This window comes from Cebidichthys violaceus, unplaced genomic scaffold (assembly GCF_023349555.1).
Source record: "Cebidichthys violaceus isolate CVI_PGR_0920_01 unplaced genomic scaffold, fCebVio1.0.p SCAF_8, whole genome shotgun sequence".
Lineage (NCBI taxonomy): Eukaryota > Metazoa > Chordata > Actinopteri > Perciformes > Stichaeidae > Cebidichthys > Cebidichthys violaceus.
In genome coordinates, this window is record NW_027176964.1 from 6353511 (window position 1) to 6369783 (window position 16273).

The 16273-nt window shown below is 42.5% G+C and overlaps 1 protein-coding gene across 3 annotated transcripts; it reads left to right on the forward strand.

The window, feature by feature from the left end:
• Window positions 1-9044: 9044 nt before the first annotated feature.
• Window positions 9045-16214, forward strand: LOC137866007 (cysteine/serine-rich nuclear protein 2-like). Of its 3 annotated transcripts, none has more exons than XM_068701632.1 (5): window positions 9045-9177; window positions 11680-11894; window positions 13301-13563; window positions 13651-13953; window positions 14591-16214. In XM_068701632.1, exons 2-5 carry the CDS (start codon window positions 11681-11683, stop codon window positions 15581-15583), a joined length of 1773 nt encoding a protein of 590 aa, XP_068557733.1. In that variant the 5' UTR covers window positions 9045-9177; window position 11680; the 3' UTR covers window positions 15584-16214. The 3 variants fall into 3 exon arrangements, with proteins under 3 accessions (XP_068557733.1, XP_068557735.1, XP_068557734.1); XM_068701634.1 differs by lacking the exon at window positions 9045-9177 and adding an exon at window positions 9318-10621; XM_068701633.1 differs by lacking the exon at window positions 9045-9177 and having other exon boundaries at window positions 10659-11894.
• Window positions 16215-16273: the final 59 nt, after the last annotated feature.

Here is a 16273-nt window from a genome sequence, read left to right on the forward strand (position 1 = left end):
TTGTGATTCAAGGCTTCCGGTTACGGGAAACACATCACCTGATACATTTCTATGACGGATCAATAGAACCCACTTTTTTATATTAAAGCAGATCATAAAAATAAAATTCATCTTTTAGTGTTTTTGTTTTTTGTTATTCAAATGCTAATGACAGTGATGACAGTGTGTGATGCATTAAAAGACACTGAGAAACCAGAGAGCTGGCCTGTTTGCTCTATGACAGCTGCTCCAGTCAGATGTCAGTGTTGAAATGCCTGGCATAGCTGCTCTGTTACTGTATCTCATGCCAAAAAACTCAGAGAAGCAGCATTTAAGCTGCACCTCACATGCATGTCACAGCCACTTTATGTGCAGCAGGAGTGCCACTCATTCACCACACACACTGCTATTCCTTATTGTGCTCTAACCACAGACTGTAGAAGGCTCTAAATGACGATAATGTGTTGTGTTGCCACTGATATTCTGCCAATACAGGACATATCCAAAGCACAGGAAATGCTGACACTGCACGATGATTACAGTCTGCTGGTGAGCATGAATGGAGTTACAATTCTGCCTGTTGGCACATGAATTTTATACACCAGTAAGTCAGAGGGAACATTATATAGGCTTGAACTTTTCTTCGACACAGGTTACATGAGGTAATCATTGACTTGTCATTAAGGTTCACTAGTGTGCAACAGTGTACAATGCATATTGCACTAAAATCCATGAATCTGAGAACCCTCAAATTATGATAAAAAATGAGAATTAAATAATGGTTTGATTGATTGACTTTTTTCATGTGTTGTCCCAAAATGCTCTACAATCAACAGTTTATTGCGCCCAGAGATGGGCAGTATTTCTATTACTTGTATTTGAAATACGTATTTCAATTACTTTTGAGTATTTTGTAATTTGTATTTAATAGGGCCGATAAAAAATCTAACGTAATTTGTAACAAAATACTTTAGAGTGGAGTAATTTTGTATTTAAAATACTCAAAATACTATTTCCACGAATCAAAAAACAGTTCATGAGTTCAGTCTTCAGATTTTCAAGTTCAACGGATTGTCTGTCAAGGTAAATATTTTATCTGAGTGTGACAGATGTCAACTAGCTTGATGTATAATTTATGTCTGGGTCTGGCTACATAGCCTATTGTATATACATGGTGATGGTTATAATATCAAGCTAGCGATCAATGCTAACATGCTAATGACGCTAGCATGCTGTCTAGGCTAGTGCATAGCCAGTGTTTAGCAAGTTAACTTATCAGTGGAGTAGCTAGCTATAGGAAGAGGGAGATTGGGAGCTGGTATGTTCATGATAACCTTATCAAGAGACGTCTGACCATCTAATCTTGCACTGTATTACAAGTTATGCTGTATCTTCTCAATGTGAATGTCATAATGCCATCAATTACTGGCAGATAATATAGTTCACAGTTAGCCAGGCTATGACAGTAGATGTCCATTTGTTCAAAAAAAACAAAAAAACATTAAATATCCAATTTATTTTATTTAAAAGGCATATTATGAAAGTATTCTTAGTTTTATTATTTCATACATTCTACAGTTGGCCAGGTGGACAACATGTCTCAGTACAGTACTTAGGCTCTTTACCTGTGTACAACTGGTTTTAATTTAATTTTGCTTTTATAGTATACATAGGCCTAATGTGTGATGCTATTCATATGTGATGAATATTTTCTTGTTGATACAAAGCCAAAGTTTATGGGCTGTTAAGTCCCATTAATATATATATATATATATATATATATATATATATATATATATATATATATATATATACACATATATATATATATATATATATATATATATATATATATATATATATATATATATATATAATCAAGTTGTTGTCTTTTAATAGCTTTGCTTAGTTACACTGACATTCTGTGACTGTTCTTCCTTTTTTGGGGGTTCACCAGAGCTTTGTGTACATTATATAGCCCAAACCTGAATGCTCTGCTATAGCAAATTGTGAGAAAATGGAAAATCCAGAAAAAAAGTATTTCCTATATTTTAAATACAAAATAGATGTCTTGTATTTTGTTACATTTTTTGGCACCAGCATTTTGTATTTTATTTTAATACATTTATTTGAGGGGTATTTTGTATTTTGTATCAAAATACATTTTGATGTATTTTTGCACATCTCTGATTGCACCCATATTATTATTGTGTGAGTTTGCATTGGACCCCCCACCTCTTTTTACTTTTTAGCTATTGTTCTTAATTTTTTGTGTCACTTGTAGTGCACTGAAACACTCACCTGCTGACACCTAAAGTTGCTGCTTCTGTTAATATGTGGCGCCATGTTTTTCACATCAAGGGGATGGAAAAAAAGCAGCTATATTAAGTTAACTTCCCTGGGCAAGTTTACCACGTTAGTGTTGCTAGTTGTCGTTTGGTATATGATTAATGTTGAAGCTGCTTTAATACATATTTATGTATTAATAACGGATCCGCGATAATTATTCGCTGACACTGCAGTTTTCTGCAGCTCTAGAGAGGTTTCAGCGTCTTTCAGCTCATTGTTGTGGTCCTCCATCCTGAAACGCTACTGTTTGGCTCACTCTAACATCTTTTGTCAACGTCCCAGACACTGTTCCCAGATGCAGCAAGCAGCTGTTTTCAATGAAAAAGCTCAAAAACCTACTGTAAGTTACTTAAAGATAAAGTTAGTGACTAGCAACCTGTCCCCAGCCTCCCGGTTAGCTGCCTAATTACTCCCTATGGTCAAGCTAGAACTTTATATTGTCGCAAGCTTCCATTGGTGCGTGAGTGAGTGCGCGTGAATCAGAAAGTTAGGGTTTTCATATTTGGTTTGATTGTAAAAAATACTTTACAGTGCAATTCATTAGCAACACCAGCTGAGGTGGTGAGGTCATTAAGTAAGCTGCGTCCTCCCGTCCTTGGGAGTCTCCCAGATCCAAACTCCCAAGTACACAAGTCCGTACTTGGCGTACTTTTTGCGGAGACAAAAACAAGGAGAGTTATAAAGGAGAGTGAATATTAGACTTAGCCATATCAGTTAATATAGGTGTTAGCTCATTATTTTGCTGCTGACATGGAGGGTGTTTCAAGATATAAACTGTATTATTTTTTTTCTGCTTGGCTGCACGCCCTGTAGACATCTCAGACTGTTCTTTGCTGTGGTAGCAGCAAGTTGAAGTTGTTATCATACAATATAACCAGAGTATAAAAAATAACATTTCTTTCATCTGACCACATATCATCCCATGAGCATTTACCATGTCGACCTCCAGTGGAGAAGATGGTTCACTCATTCCTGTAGAGGAGAAAAACACACCACTGACTGTTGTCAGGTCTTAATTTAAGAGCCAGCAGATAGCGCCAGAGTGACACGCAGGCCTCCATCTATAGCAAATGTGGTTAAAGGGCATCAGAACTGCTGAACAGAACGCTGTTGTAATACTAAACAGTGAGGCAAGTGCACATGTATACATGGCAGCTATTTGCGATACTAAAGGGTCGTTGGGCTGCCTTTGTGCACAAACATCTAATGCACATAATGTATCACAATGCAACTTAATGCTTATTATATACTTATTTATTGTCATATGCAACATTTACAGAGAAGCAGTCGATGGCATCTCAGGCTCCCTCCAACAATGCCCGTTAAATATGCATAAAAGGAAAATCATGCAAGTTAAAGAGTCTAAGACATTAAATAGTGCAGAAGTCAAAATATAGGGATAACATATAACATATATAAAATACATAATAAAATATTGTAATATATATTTGTAGTAGACAGGTGTACAGTAATTGCAAAATGAATAAACTGAATGTGAATAGGAGTGTAGTAAATGTATATGCATAATGAAAAGTACAAAATATATAAACAACAACATAATGTTAAAAAAAATGATTTGCACAAACACGTGAATACGTGTCAATTAACAGTGGAGTCATCAGAGAGAGAAGCAAGAAGCCCACCCAGTGTCTAACAGTTGTGTTGTCAGCCTGTAATGCATGTGTTTTGCCAGCTGCAATGGAAGAAAAGAGAGGCAATCAGTGGGTGATTGAGCATGTAGGGGAGGGACGGGGAGTCAGACAGTCTCTCCCACACAGCTCAGGCCCAAACAGCTGAGAACAGAGCAGGTCTCCTTCCTCCTGCTGCTGCTGTGCACTCCTGCAAAGGCCTCACATGGAGCCACATGTGACAGCCAACACCAACAGTACACTCTGCTGGATCTGGGAGAGCACAGGAGCTCCCACTGCAGGGCTGACAGCCAGATGCAATAAGTGGCTGGATGAGAATCGGGAACGCTTTCTTCCGCACATACGCACAACTCTGTTAGTCTGTAAATGAATGAACGCACAATGAAACAACCAGAGACGTGAAGAGAAATACTATTACATGCCTTCAGAGAAGATGCCTTTTCGGTCCACATTGCGTCACACGGGCCAGTTTGTAAGTTTGTAAGAAAGGTCACCACAGCTCTGTGGCTGACGTTGACAAGAGGCTCATTGTTGGAGGGGGGGGTATGTCAAACCCAATCACACAGCTGCTTGGCTGTTACAGCTTGTGCTGCTCACATGCAGCGAGATAAGATCACTGCTGTTGAAAGTTGTAGTTGTGTAACCTACTTTGCACTCGGGGCTGTAGCTTGACTTGCCTTTTGCAACAATACTGTAAAAGAGAGCACGGATAATGTTATGTGGGGATAGGGTTAGAAATAATAGACTGTAAATAAAAATGACTTTCTTCATGTCAGTTAATAAAATGACTTTCTGTACATTTGCCTTAAAATATTGTAACATAGACTAAGCTGTTGGGTGAAGGCATTTGAATTATGCATTGCAGTTCATCTCAGTCCATGCACTGCGCCATTATAGCTCTTCAACCTACATGTTGCCCAGGGAGCACCCTTGGGCTCCAGGATGTTGCTGTAGCCCGAGTGTCTATGCTGCAGAGATACGATATCACTGCTGGACCGGCCCCAGGACTGAGCAGACGTGCACTTGGCACAAGGCCCCTCGCCTGCCATTAGGGTGTTACAGGAAGTTCTCTGGTGTCACCCCCTAAAGTGATACCACTGCGCAGACAAAAGGATTGCAGTTGACGCATCACTTACGGTGTCACTGTTGTGAAATTTCACCACAAAGTCTTTATCTGATGGCATTTTCCAGGGTGGAGAAAGTGAGGGTTGGAGTCTCTTTGATGGCAGTTTGGCACACAGTTGAGTTTAAAGGGGCTGAAAAACATATTTTTGCAATCAGCTTCTTACTGAGAGCAATGTGGTCCAAAACAAACACAAAGTATTCTGCCAAAGTTGGAACAAAGTATTCTGCCAAAGTTGGAACAGTTTTGGTTAGTTTCATGTTAAATGCTGTTTCGTCATGTTGAGGGGCTTCTGAGTTTAGCAACATTTGAATAAAAATTTGGGGGTTGTAAATATTAACCGATACAACCGAACTGATGCAAGAGTCCGGGATGTGGCTCTGCAGATCAGGCCCAAATTGTGCATGAAGTTTAAGGGGTGAAAATTTGTCAAAAAATAGTCTTTCTAGGTAACTCTCTCTGACACTGAACTTCTGTGCCTCTAGCATGTATGACCAACGTCTCTCCTGCTAGCTTACTGCGTTACCCAATCACACACCTGCTTCAAACCATCGACAACATTCACAATTATATCATGAAATACACCGATGGCCCCACAAACCTCTCTATTAACATGAGACGTGACGTGTGCACAGACAGAGGAGTTACTGAGAGGAACACAAGGCAAGCAACACTAGTGTTAGAACCTAATGCTACTTTCACTTAAATGTACATAATTGTACAGAGAAAAGCTTCAAATTTGAAACCAGATTATCAGGGGCTTTAGTGTAAAGACACTGAACACACACTGAAAGTCTGCATTTAAACCTAATTAAGGCGATTACCAAAACCTGCAATCAGAATAAAAGGATCATGTATAAAGACATGAACATCACTGACGTCAAAAAAACATGACAATGGTAGAGCATGCACCCCATGCAGCCCCCCCCCCTTTCCTGTCACTCTCCAGCTGCTCTGATAAAGGTAATTAAAGGCCTAATAAATAATCTTAAAAAAACAACAACATGGCAACAATGACTGCAAAGATGTTGACAATGTTGACGACGATAGCAGTCATGCTGCTGCTGCTGATGATGATCGTGATGAGGAAGGCGAGCAAAATGAATCACTGCTTTACCGCCTTCTAAAATAGAAACGGCTGGACTATATTTGCCCCAGCAACCATGGTGACGACTGCTAAACATGACATCAGAGGCTATGTATAAAGAAGCCAACTCATGTGTGTTTGTGACATTTCCACGAGAGGAAAGTAAGGAGTAAGAGAGTCAGAGAGAGAGAGAGAGAGAGAGAGAGAGAGAGAACGTAGGAGTATATTCTCCATTTCTCAATATCACGAGGGAGTGAATCATGTTCAGTTTCTTTTATTGCCTGAGCTGAACTTATTTCACAGCATCTCTATCTGTCTGTCAGTCTATCCATAGTTCTGTTTTTAAGGAAGTATTTTTTTAGAAAAACAAAACAGGCTTGGGGCTTCATTTGGCACCTTTCCTTACTACCTGACTGGAAAGCAATAACCCACAGTTCAACTACACCTGATACTTCCTGTTATCCCCAGGACAACAAAGAAGTGATCTTTACAGTAAGAGAGGGGTAAATCCCTGAGTTAGTATCCACAGGAAGGAAGGAGGAACTGGGTGAATGGAGCTTTTGTCAGCTCTGTCAGTATATTGCTGTATGTGGGCCATCGCTGGCACAGCTTGGCTGAGGAAATGGGGCCACAAGAGCCAGTTGCAGCGACCTGAGAGGCTGCCAGAATGTAGGTTAGCTATAAGTTATGTAACGTGGACTCTGGACAGAGAGCACGCCGAGGGTTTATTCTGACTGTCCTCTGTGTGTGAGCAGATATGAGATTGGATCATCTGTCAGACACAGAATTTATGAGGGGAAGACAATATTGAGGAGGGCAGCTCTGGAATGATGCATCTGTACCATTGCGCTGTATGGCACTCCATTGACATGATGAGAAAATGGAACTAAATCGGGGGGGGGGGGGGGGGTAATTGATCAGGATAGGTATCTGGGTTGGTTTGTCTTTGAGTGCTGCATTGATAAAGTGAATATACAGTAAATTGTGAGTGATTTGTTCTAAACTATAAATAACCATTTCAGTGCTAGTGAGTGAACTACTCATTTTCTTCCATGACTCATCATTAGTGCTGCACTACACTGTGGCACGGTGCAGCACAAAACAAAGTCACAAAAGGAACAGGAAACTCCAACTGTTTTGCACAAATGTATTTTTGGACAGGCTGCGTGATTGCACTATAAATAGCCAGGTAGCCATGGCGTAGCACTTGGATCATGTGTTGTGAGTATGTCACAGATCTCAGAGAGAATACACTGACTGGATGTGCCCTCAGGTTGCAAAATCTACCGTACATCAAACACTTTAAAATTATACACTTATACGAAAACAGACAATATGTTGCGTATGGGCCGTTTCACTATATTAGTAATTTCCTCCTCTCTTCTGTCTCCCTGGTGTTTACTCCCCACACATACATGCACTGGAGTGATCCCAGCCAAAGTGGGTCACACTCCACTGAGTGCTGAGGACAGGACGAGCAGAGCAGCCCTTCCTCCGGCCACAGTATTTGGACCAACAGGTATTTAGTGCAGTTTTGGGTTTTTTTTTTCCTTCAAACTGAAGCACTGATGTGTATCAACATGGGTTCAAAGCTCAAGAGTATTTCGGACTTGTCTGTCTTTCCATTCATCTGTCTGTCCATCTGTTGGCTCTGTTTTTCTCACTCTCTGAGCACTGCAGCTTCATTTTTAATAATAGTTTAAAATGAGAATGTGCATGTAATTTCTGACAAATGCTTACATTTGTTAACGCGCAATAGAACATAACAGGAACGAAGGAAGGAGGATTCTACACCCAAATCCATAATCTACTGCTTCTCCACGCGACAGGGAGTGTTCTGGAATTTAAGAGTGTCTGACTTAAATCACCATCTCAGAGGAATGCCAGTGAGTCATGTTACAGTGATGTAAGATGAGTACTGGCAGCATGTGTCACCTTTAACAGAGGTCTGATCACCATTTTTTATTAGAGGTCTGAAGGCAATGAGAGGCCGTAGGGTAGCAATAGTCTGAAATGAAGTTGAATCAACAACTCTGACAGTCCCAACAAAAGCTGAAAAATATGAGCTTCACCTATTGTGCTGTAGGATGTACCCATTATTTTGTCCACCCTCTCAAAAATATCTCGGAGTTTCTTTTGTTTTATTGGATAAAATATGGGAATGATCCAAGTAAAATGCTACTGCTGTCCAAAAGTCTTCTAACTCGTGTTTATTGTTGACTGGTTGCCTTCTGAGCAGGAGGTTTATTAGTTATGTATTTACCACCACATCACTGTGTGTAACAGTCCAGTGTGAACATGACAGACAGAGAGTCTGTGAGTAATGTGGGCAGCAGTGACGAGTACGTCTCCTGCCTCTGCATGTGTGTCACCGTCTGCGTCAAGACAGTCGGAGAGCCACAGAGAGGATTTGTGTGAAGCGAGATTATACAACTCCTAACCACTTCGGTTTCGTCCGGCAGAAGCGCTGTTAGTCGGCTAACTACGATATTTTCCTATTTGTAAATATTTGCTAGTTTAAATTGAGCTATAACGTTGAAAGTTACTTCGTTATCAAGCTAGTGTGTATTTGCTTTGGTTGTTTTAGTCTGAAGAAGATTTAGCGGATTTGAGACCGAACGACATTTTAACAGTTAGGCTAAAGTCTTTAGGTCAGCGTGGTTTCCCGTGTATGAATCAGTAAAAAAGCGTTGTTTCTGTTTCAAGAGGCAAAACTATTATGTAACTATCACGTAGTTTATGTTTGACTACCTGGAGTTGCTAGAGAGAGATACGATAGCGCGAGGTCTGAGGCGACATTATCTTGCAGCCAAACGTCTACTCTTTGGTTGCTGCCAGCCAGTCCTCTCGTGTTCACACTGGTACTACAGTGTAGCTTCACTCAAACACAGAGGGACACACAATGCTCAGCTAGCTGCACCGCAGACAAGACCTATAACTTCGTGTCAATTTAAGATGTTTTCTGTCATTATGCTGCATTTTACTTCCTGGTGAGTAACTGCGAAAATAACTCCGCCGAACCCGGCGGGTTCGGGTCAGTTGTTACTGGGGGTTACATGGTGACTGTATCGTATTTAATGTCTATCACTTAAGTCTAATGTTTATTTAGAATAACATAGTCTATAATTATGTGGAATTTGGGCAATTTATATTCCGTCACTGTGAATTGTACTTTGAAGTACGCGTAAAAGTAGTAACAAACTTCCTATCACAGCGACGCGCACCCCGCTCCTCTGTGTTGCTCTGCTCTAAGTTTGCTCTGGTTTGAATGGGATCGTGCCTGCTGCTGTTTCTGCTGTAAAGACGGGGGGGGCAGTGTTGTCATTGTGGCTGCTGACATGATCGCCGTGTGTCTCCGCGAGGGGTGAAGAGGTCAGCTGTCTAATGACTGTTATTATGCCAAACAGGAAACGACTCCTGCACCCCTCCAATGAAAAGTTGCTACGACATCTGCGCAACATTCCAGTGGGGATTTAAAGTGCGTCTGAAAACAATAATGAAATTATTGTGAACCCCCCTCCCCAATACTGTAACTATAAAAAAATGCCCTGCAGCCTATTAACTACTTCAGTACATTATACTGTATAGTACCCCCTTCTGTTTCACACTAACGCGCACGTGCACTATGTTCTTCTGCTGCTTTGGACCTTTAAATTATTGATGTGGTCTCAGTGGATATACCCACATGTACAGTATAAAGTCTCTCCACTCTATCACATATCAAATGTAAGAGATGTGATAGGTTACAAGAGGCAACTATAATAATACTGCAATGCAGCATTAATTAGCAATACTGTGATTTTCTTTTATTTTTGTAGGAGTATTAAACAGCCATGCAGATGGTTTTGCAGCAGAGCGAAATCCCTTTACTCCTAACTGCTCATGCAGCACAAGGTTCTACTGTGTAAACAGTGTAAGGGCACAAGAACTTGTCTCTTGTTTCACCTCTTATTTGCTGATGGATCCAGGAAGTTGCTCACTCTGAGCGCACGCACACACACACACACACAGGCACACAGGCACACACACACACACACACAGCCTCACTCACTGCTTTAACTATTTGCTTACTACAGACAATCAGAAGCCCCTTTTCTTTTGGACTCAGAGTGAGTGTGTGTTAGAGCAGGGCAATGGCAGAGTCCGTCCTGTCAGTGCAGACAAAGGTAGCCAGTTGTTCACATTGCCTTTTCTGACCAGAAGCAATGTCCCCGCGTTGTACTCGCTCTTTTAGAAAAGTGCACAAGCTGTTCAGTTTTCAGTGGCTCACGTTATGTTGAACACTCCCTTCCCTTCTCTCTGGGACTTAAGTCTAAATCCTGGTCAGCTGCTTGTACTACTGTCACTTCTCGGACCACGATGGAGTTCAAAGCACCTTTGAGGTCAAACAGTTTGGACTGTTTGGAGACGTGAAGAAGAGTGCAAGTTTTATGAGTGAGTAATCCGTTTGCAAATGTGAATATTTGCTGGTTTTCTTCGACTTCCATGATATTAAACAACACTGTTGTTTTTTTTTGGATTGTTGCTCAGACTACACAAGACATTTGCGTATGTTTTTAGGGAACTTGTACACTTTACTTTACATTTCATGGAGCAAGCCGATTATGACTCTATATAGAAATAATCGCTTGATGCAGCCCGAAACCAAACAATAGCCCGGCAATGGGTCATAGGCTCCCATTGTTTCCCAAACTGACATGACAGTTTCTACACACATACTGCCCACTTAACTTGTCTTATGGACTATGTTGTACAAAACTAATAACAGATTTTCTTTACTTTATTTTAACACCCTTCTGCTCAGGAGCTTTGAGCAGCCCCGCTTAGGTTTGTAACCCTGAAATTACTCGTGTTTGGACTTTATTTATTTTCCATGTTCACATCCAAAAATAGCAGCCACTTGAACCATTATTACACCCCCCCCAGTCCTCAACATGCAGTCCGTTTCCACGTATTCTTCACAAAAAACTTGAGGAATCATTGGAATGTTAATTACTCTGTGGGGGAAAGAAAAAAAGCCCTCTCTCCACTGCCCAGCTGGTTTGCAAGTGAAAGTAGGATTGTGGTTTGTATTAGTGCCCCTATGGACCATCAGTTTGTTAGATACTCACTAATGACATGTAATCGGCCTAAACAAACTTGTGCCCTGAAACTGGCTCGACTAGCAGCTCTCAACAGGAAAGACCTCTCAATCCTCCAGCTGTCATCTTCAAAAGACGCATAATTTGACCGTGTACATATGGAGGAGGAAAGGCATCATTGTTGCCGTGTCAGTGAATTGTTATTCCATTATTAATTCATGGATTTACATAACGTCTGGTCTTACGCTCCTGGGAAAGGAATGCTGCAACGAGTGCTGCTTTTGGGATAGAGCAATGCAATGCATGATTTGTTTTTGCCTCTTAGAGTGTGGGTCTGTGCCTTCATTGCCACAGCACACGTGTGACACCTAAACAAACCAATGTGCCTTTTTGTTCCTTGTGTCCGCGCAGAATGGACATCAGCAGCAGCAACAGCCAAACAATGAGAGGCATCCTTAAGAGAAAGTTTGCTGAGGTAGATGACAATCCCTACTACTCCTCCTCCTCTCCTCCATCCTCCCTCTCCTCCCCCGCCTCCTCAGAGTGGGAGTCCGATGGGGAGAGCGGCTCTTCTGACAACCAGGATTTCATACCTCACAGTCCTCCTTCACCCGCCAGTTTACCCAGTAAGTCTCCAAACCAACAACCACACACACACACCCCACACACTTTCAAATAATGCAAACGTCCTCCTTATCTTTTTTTTTTTTTCATCGGTGTTTTATAGGAGTGTCTCTTATCAGCCTGCAGCAGCACCAATATGAAAACGCTAACCTTAGGGCCGTTCTAGATAATGCGCCGTGTGAATGACTCGCCTCTGGACTGTCTGTGCGGTTGGGTAGAAGATCATTTGCCTGAGCAATAGAGGTTGTTGTGGATTCAATTTGAATAGCAAGGTGCTATTAAACAAGTCATATCAAATGGCCATTATGAAGGTATCACAAGGTTACATATTGGGGCCTGCAGTCTAACAGTGTCTGAAGTAAGCAGTTTGTGGTTTTGTTATTTTGTCACAGAGCCACAGTTGAGTCGTGGTGCAAACAGTGCCCCAGTGTGGAGCTCCTTAGACAGGTCGAGCAGCTGGGACGAGCTTGGTCAGCTGGTCTCAGTTGTTTACCGACTTCTGGAGCTGGAGTTCAGCCTCAGTTATGTGTAAAGGTTAGACAATTTGCTGAAGCCAAACTGTTAACCAAACAATGACCCCATTGGATAAGACTAAACTGTCAGAGAGATTGTAACTATGTTCTGGTAAACCACCGAAGACCAGAAGTTAGACCCTGGTTTACTTCTTCTTCTCTCTGTCCACTGCTGCTGCTATAGACCCTGTGCTTGGTATTTCCTCTCCACATGTATGTTAAACGAGTGACGCCAAGACACTGGAGTGAAGCACCTGTAGAGTGTCACCTAGTGGCCACTCAGAGACCTACAGAAGCCTGTGTTGACATTCGGGGCCTGTATTTATCAAGTGTCAAGGGATCCTTTCTAGGAACTGGACTGAAAGACTATAAACACTGCTGCAGTGTCTCAGAGTAGGACTTGAGAGTTATTTATCAAGCTTCCTACGCTGACTTTCAGCAAAGGAGAGAGTTGTTGTTCTACAACATTTAGAGAGTACAAAGTAGATCACCGGGTCTTTGGAAATAAACAACAACATCATGAAAATACCCCTCATGTACTAAAGTCCCATTTTAATTTGAACTAGATAAGTAAAATACTAGAACCTAGTAGATTTCAGCTGTTGTGGTGCACTGGCATTTTGGCCTGGGGAAAAAGGGGTCATCCCCCTTCACATATAGCAATATATCCCCCTAGAAGGCGGATATATTGCTATATACCTATATATTGCAGGTGATTTTACTGCTAAATCTTAAACTAAGACCAAAAATGCATCACTGCTCTGACTGACATGCTGATGTTTCCCAGCATGTTGTTACAGTCCTACCTGTTAAAATACCAGAGTCCCTCTTTAAAACCCGACCCGACAGTGCCTCACTGTTTCCCTGATGTTTTTGTCTCTTTCTAACACCAACAGTTCGGTCCATCCTGAAGAGGCCCAGGCTTGCAGGCGCACGGGGCATCGTGCGCTTTGACCAAGTCACCGTGTTCAGTTTCCCGCGCTGCCAGGGCTTCACCAGCGTGCCCAGTCATGGAGGGGCCACCCTGGGCATGGTGCGGAGGCACGGCTCCCTTCAGAGGTGCACGCTGACAGAGCACGCGCTGGAGCGGCGGCACGGACGCAGAGAAAGGCTCAGGGAGAGGAGGAGGAAAGAGAGGCTCGAAGCACTGAAACACAAAGTGAGTGCACTTCGTTCCCATGTTTGGTCCGTGTATAGCGCCGTCCACACGGCAGTCTCCTTACTTTATCTGTTGCGCTGATTCCAGTTGATCACCAGTGGGGCCATTGACTGGAGAGAGGCCGACGGGCTCACAGTGGATCAGATCCCAGACCAAGACACAGACGTCCACATCGGCGATGCCGAACTGGAGGATGGGGGATTCCTTCAGCCGTACTCCTCCAAACAGCGGCAGGCTCTCCTCCAGGCGGCGGGGGTGAAGCGCATCGACCGGGAGGAGAAGAGGCAGCTCCATGCCCTGCGAGTCTCCAGGGAGGCCTGCGGATGTGACTGCCAAGGCTTCTGTGAGCCAGAGACCTGTGCATGCAGTCTGGCAGGAATCAAGTGCCAGGTACGACACTTATACACAAACAAACACTACTTGAACACCTAACAGCACAAGGGCTGATTAGAAGTCTAATTCGGTCCTGACGAGTCTGCCCTGGCACATTTCATCTTGCCGTATGAATGTTTTTTACATCTGAAATGTGGACAAATTTGATTGCGAAATTGTATTTTCAGCCCGTTAAACATCTCACATGAATCGCATGTTGGAGCAATTTTCACCATTCACTTTTACTTAACCATTCCAACCATTTATCCATTGCCTTTAGCGAACCATCAATTAGCCAAAAACTGACATTCCTGTCTTGCTATTCTCTACTTTAACAATTGCTCAATTGACTTTCCAGAAAATGTGTTATATCACATTACCAAATGTATCAATAATGTGATATAACGATACATTTACTGTAATTGAGGATTTTTTCCGTCATCCACCCTAATGGATGCGATCATTTTCATTAGCACTATTGTAATAAGTAGCCAATCAGGAATTTAAACAAGTCATCGTCAATCATTTTGCCAAAAAGACATTTTCCCCGCTCATGTGTCTCAGTGTTTGTTAACTTCAGATCAAACTGTCAATACCTATTGAATTGGAGTACCCACAGCACTGATTTCCTCTTTCTGCTGTCTGTTACACACAGGTAGACCGCTTCAACTTCCCATGTGGCTGCACCAAGGACAGCTGTGGAAACACTCAGGGGCGCATCGAGTTCAACTCCAGACGTGTGCAGACTCATTACATCCACACCATTATGAAACTCGAACTGGAGAGGCGACTACAAGATGAAATGCTGAGCCAAGAGGACCAGACGGGACTTCCAGAGGACCTCGAAGAGTATGTGGACCAGGACGAGGAAGGTCCGGTGCAGAGCACCCAGGACAAGAGCTGCCCCTTTGGGTTCACTATGGAGGAAGACGGTCTTCCTCTCACCATGCCCGCCACACCTTCCTTTCATTTCGCCCCAGAGAGGTTGGTGATGGAGGAGAACAGCTGCAGCAGCGAAATGACCGATTCCTCCTGCTTCTCCTCCGACTCTGATGCAGGACGATGCCTTAATGGGAGTCAGGATCTCCCCGGTGTGGATGGAGGGTTGTCGAGTGCCCTCAGCATCTGTGACTCTGAAAATAATAACCACTCTACGTGCAGCCAACCGAGGCACACGGGAGAACCACTGGCGAAGCACAGCGGCAAGCCTGCCACTTACAGCACCCCCGCTGACAGCACTGGACCACTTACAGCCAACGCATTCACAGACAACGTAAGTAGGACCTCACAGGCGGATTACCTCGACGAGAATGCAAACCAGGCCAGAGACTTCTTTGACAATGACTCTCTCGAGGGCTTCCCCAACACTCCCTCCCCCACTGTGGACTATTTTTCAGGCAGGTACATGGACCTGAGTCTGTCCTCTGACTCCGACATCGAGTTCTTCGACAGCGACTATGCCTCCGGGCCTCTGCACAGCTCCTTCAAAGTACACAGAAACCCAGACAGCTTTTGCCACCTCCAGCTGTTTAGCTCTGTTCATTTGCCACAGAACGAGTCGAGCACCTACCTCCTGGAGTCTCTGATCGGCCTGACTGAGCCCAGCCCAGAGCAGGGTTATGCAGTCAGCGGCACCCAGCTGTCATAGCTGATTCAAGGCGTTCTAGTGACATAACAGGAAAGTGTGTCGGAGAATTTAATGTATAAAGCACTGCTTTAATGTATTTGTAAGAAAAATGTCAATGTACAAAGAATGAATGATGAAATATTTGTTCCCTAGCTGGACATTTTGTTTTCTATTTCCTAAAAATATGTTTGCCTTTTATTTCAGAGAAACCACACTTAATAATTAATATATGTCTTTCTTATTTCCTGAACCTATATAACCATGTCTGATATGCTATTTAATTTCTTATACTATGGCCACTAAGAATATTTGGATTTGGCCCTGATGCTTCAGCCTCATCACTGCTCAGTGCAAGTTAAGTTGTTTAAAGTAATATTTATTCCAAAGGTCACAAAGATAGAGGCAATAAAAAGTTCCCACTTTGAAAAGTACTGCCCCGTGTGTCAACAAAAATATGCATATTTTGCAGGTAGCTGGCCATGGTATAAGCAGGATAATCCACTTACAAGAATGAAAACTTTCATAAATCAACCCCAGAGTTGTGAATTATTTTCTACTGCCTTTCTAATTGTGGATTATCCTGTATATGCTTAACAATATGTTTGGGACATTTCTGTATTGGAATAATATAATAAAACATTTTTTAAATTTACTACTGATTAAAAATGTATTTAATGAGTGGTTTCTGTCTATTCATCCCTAGTCCATGAG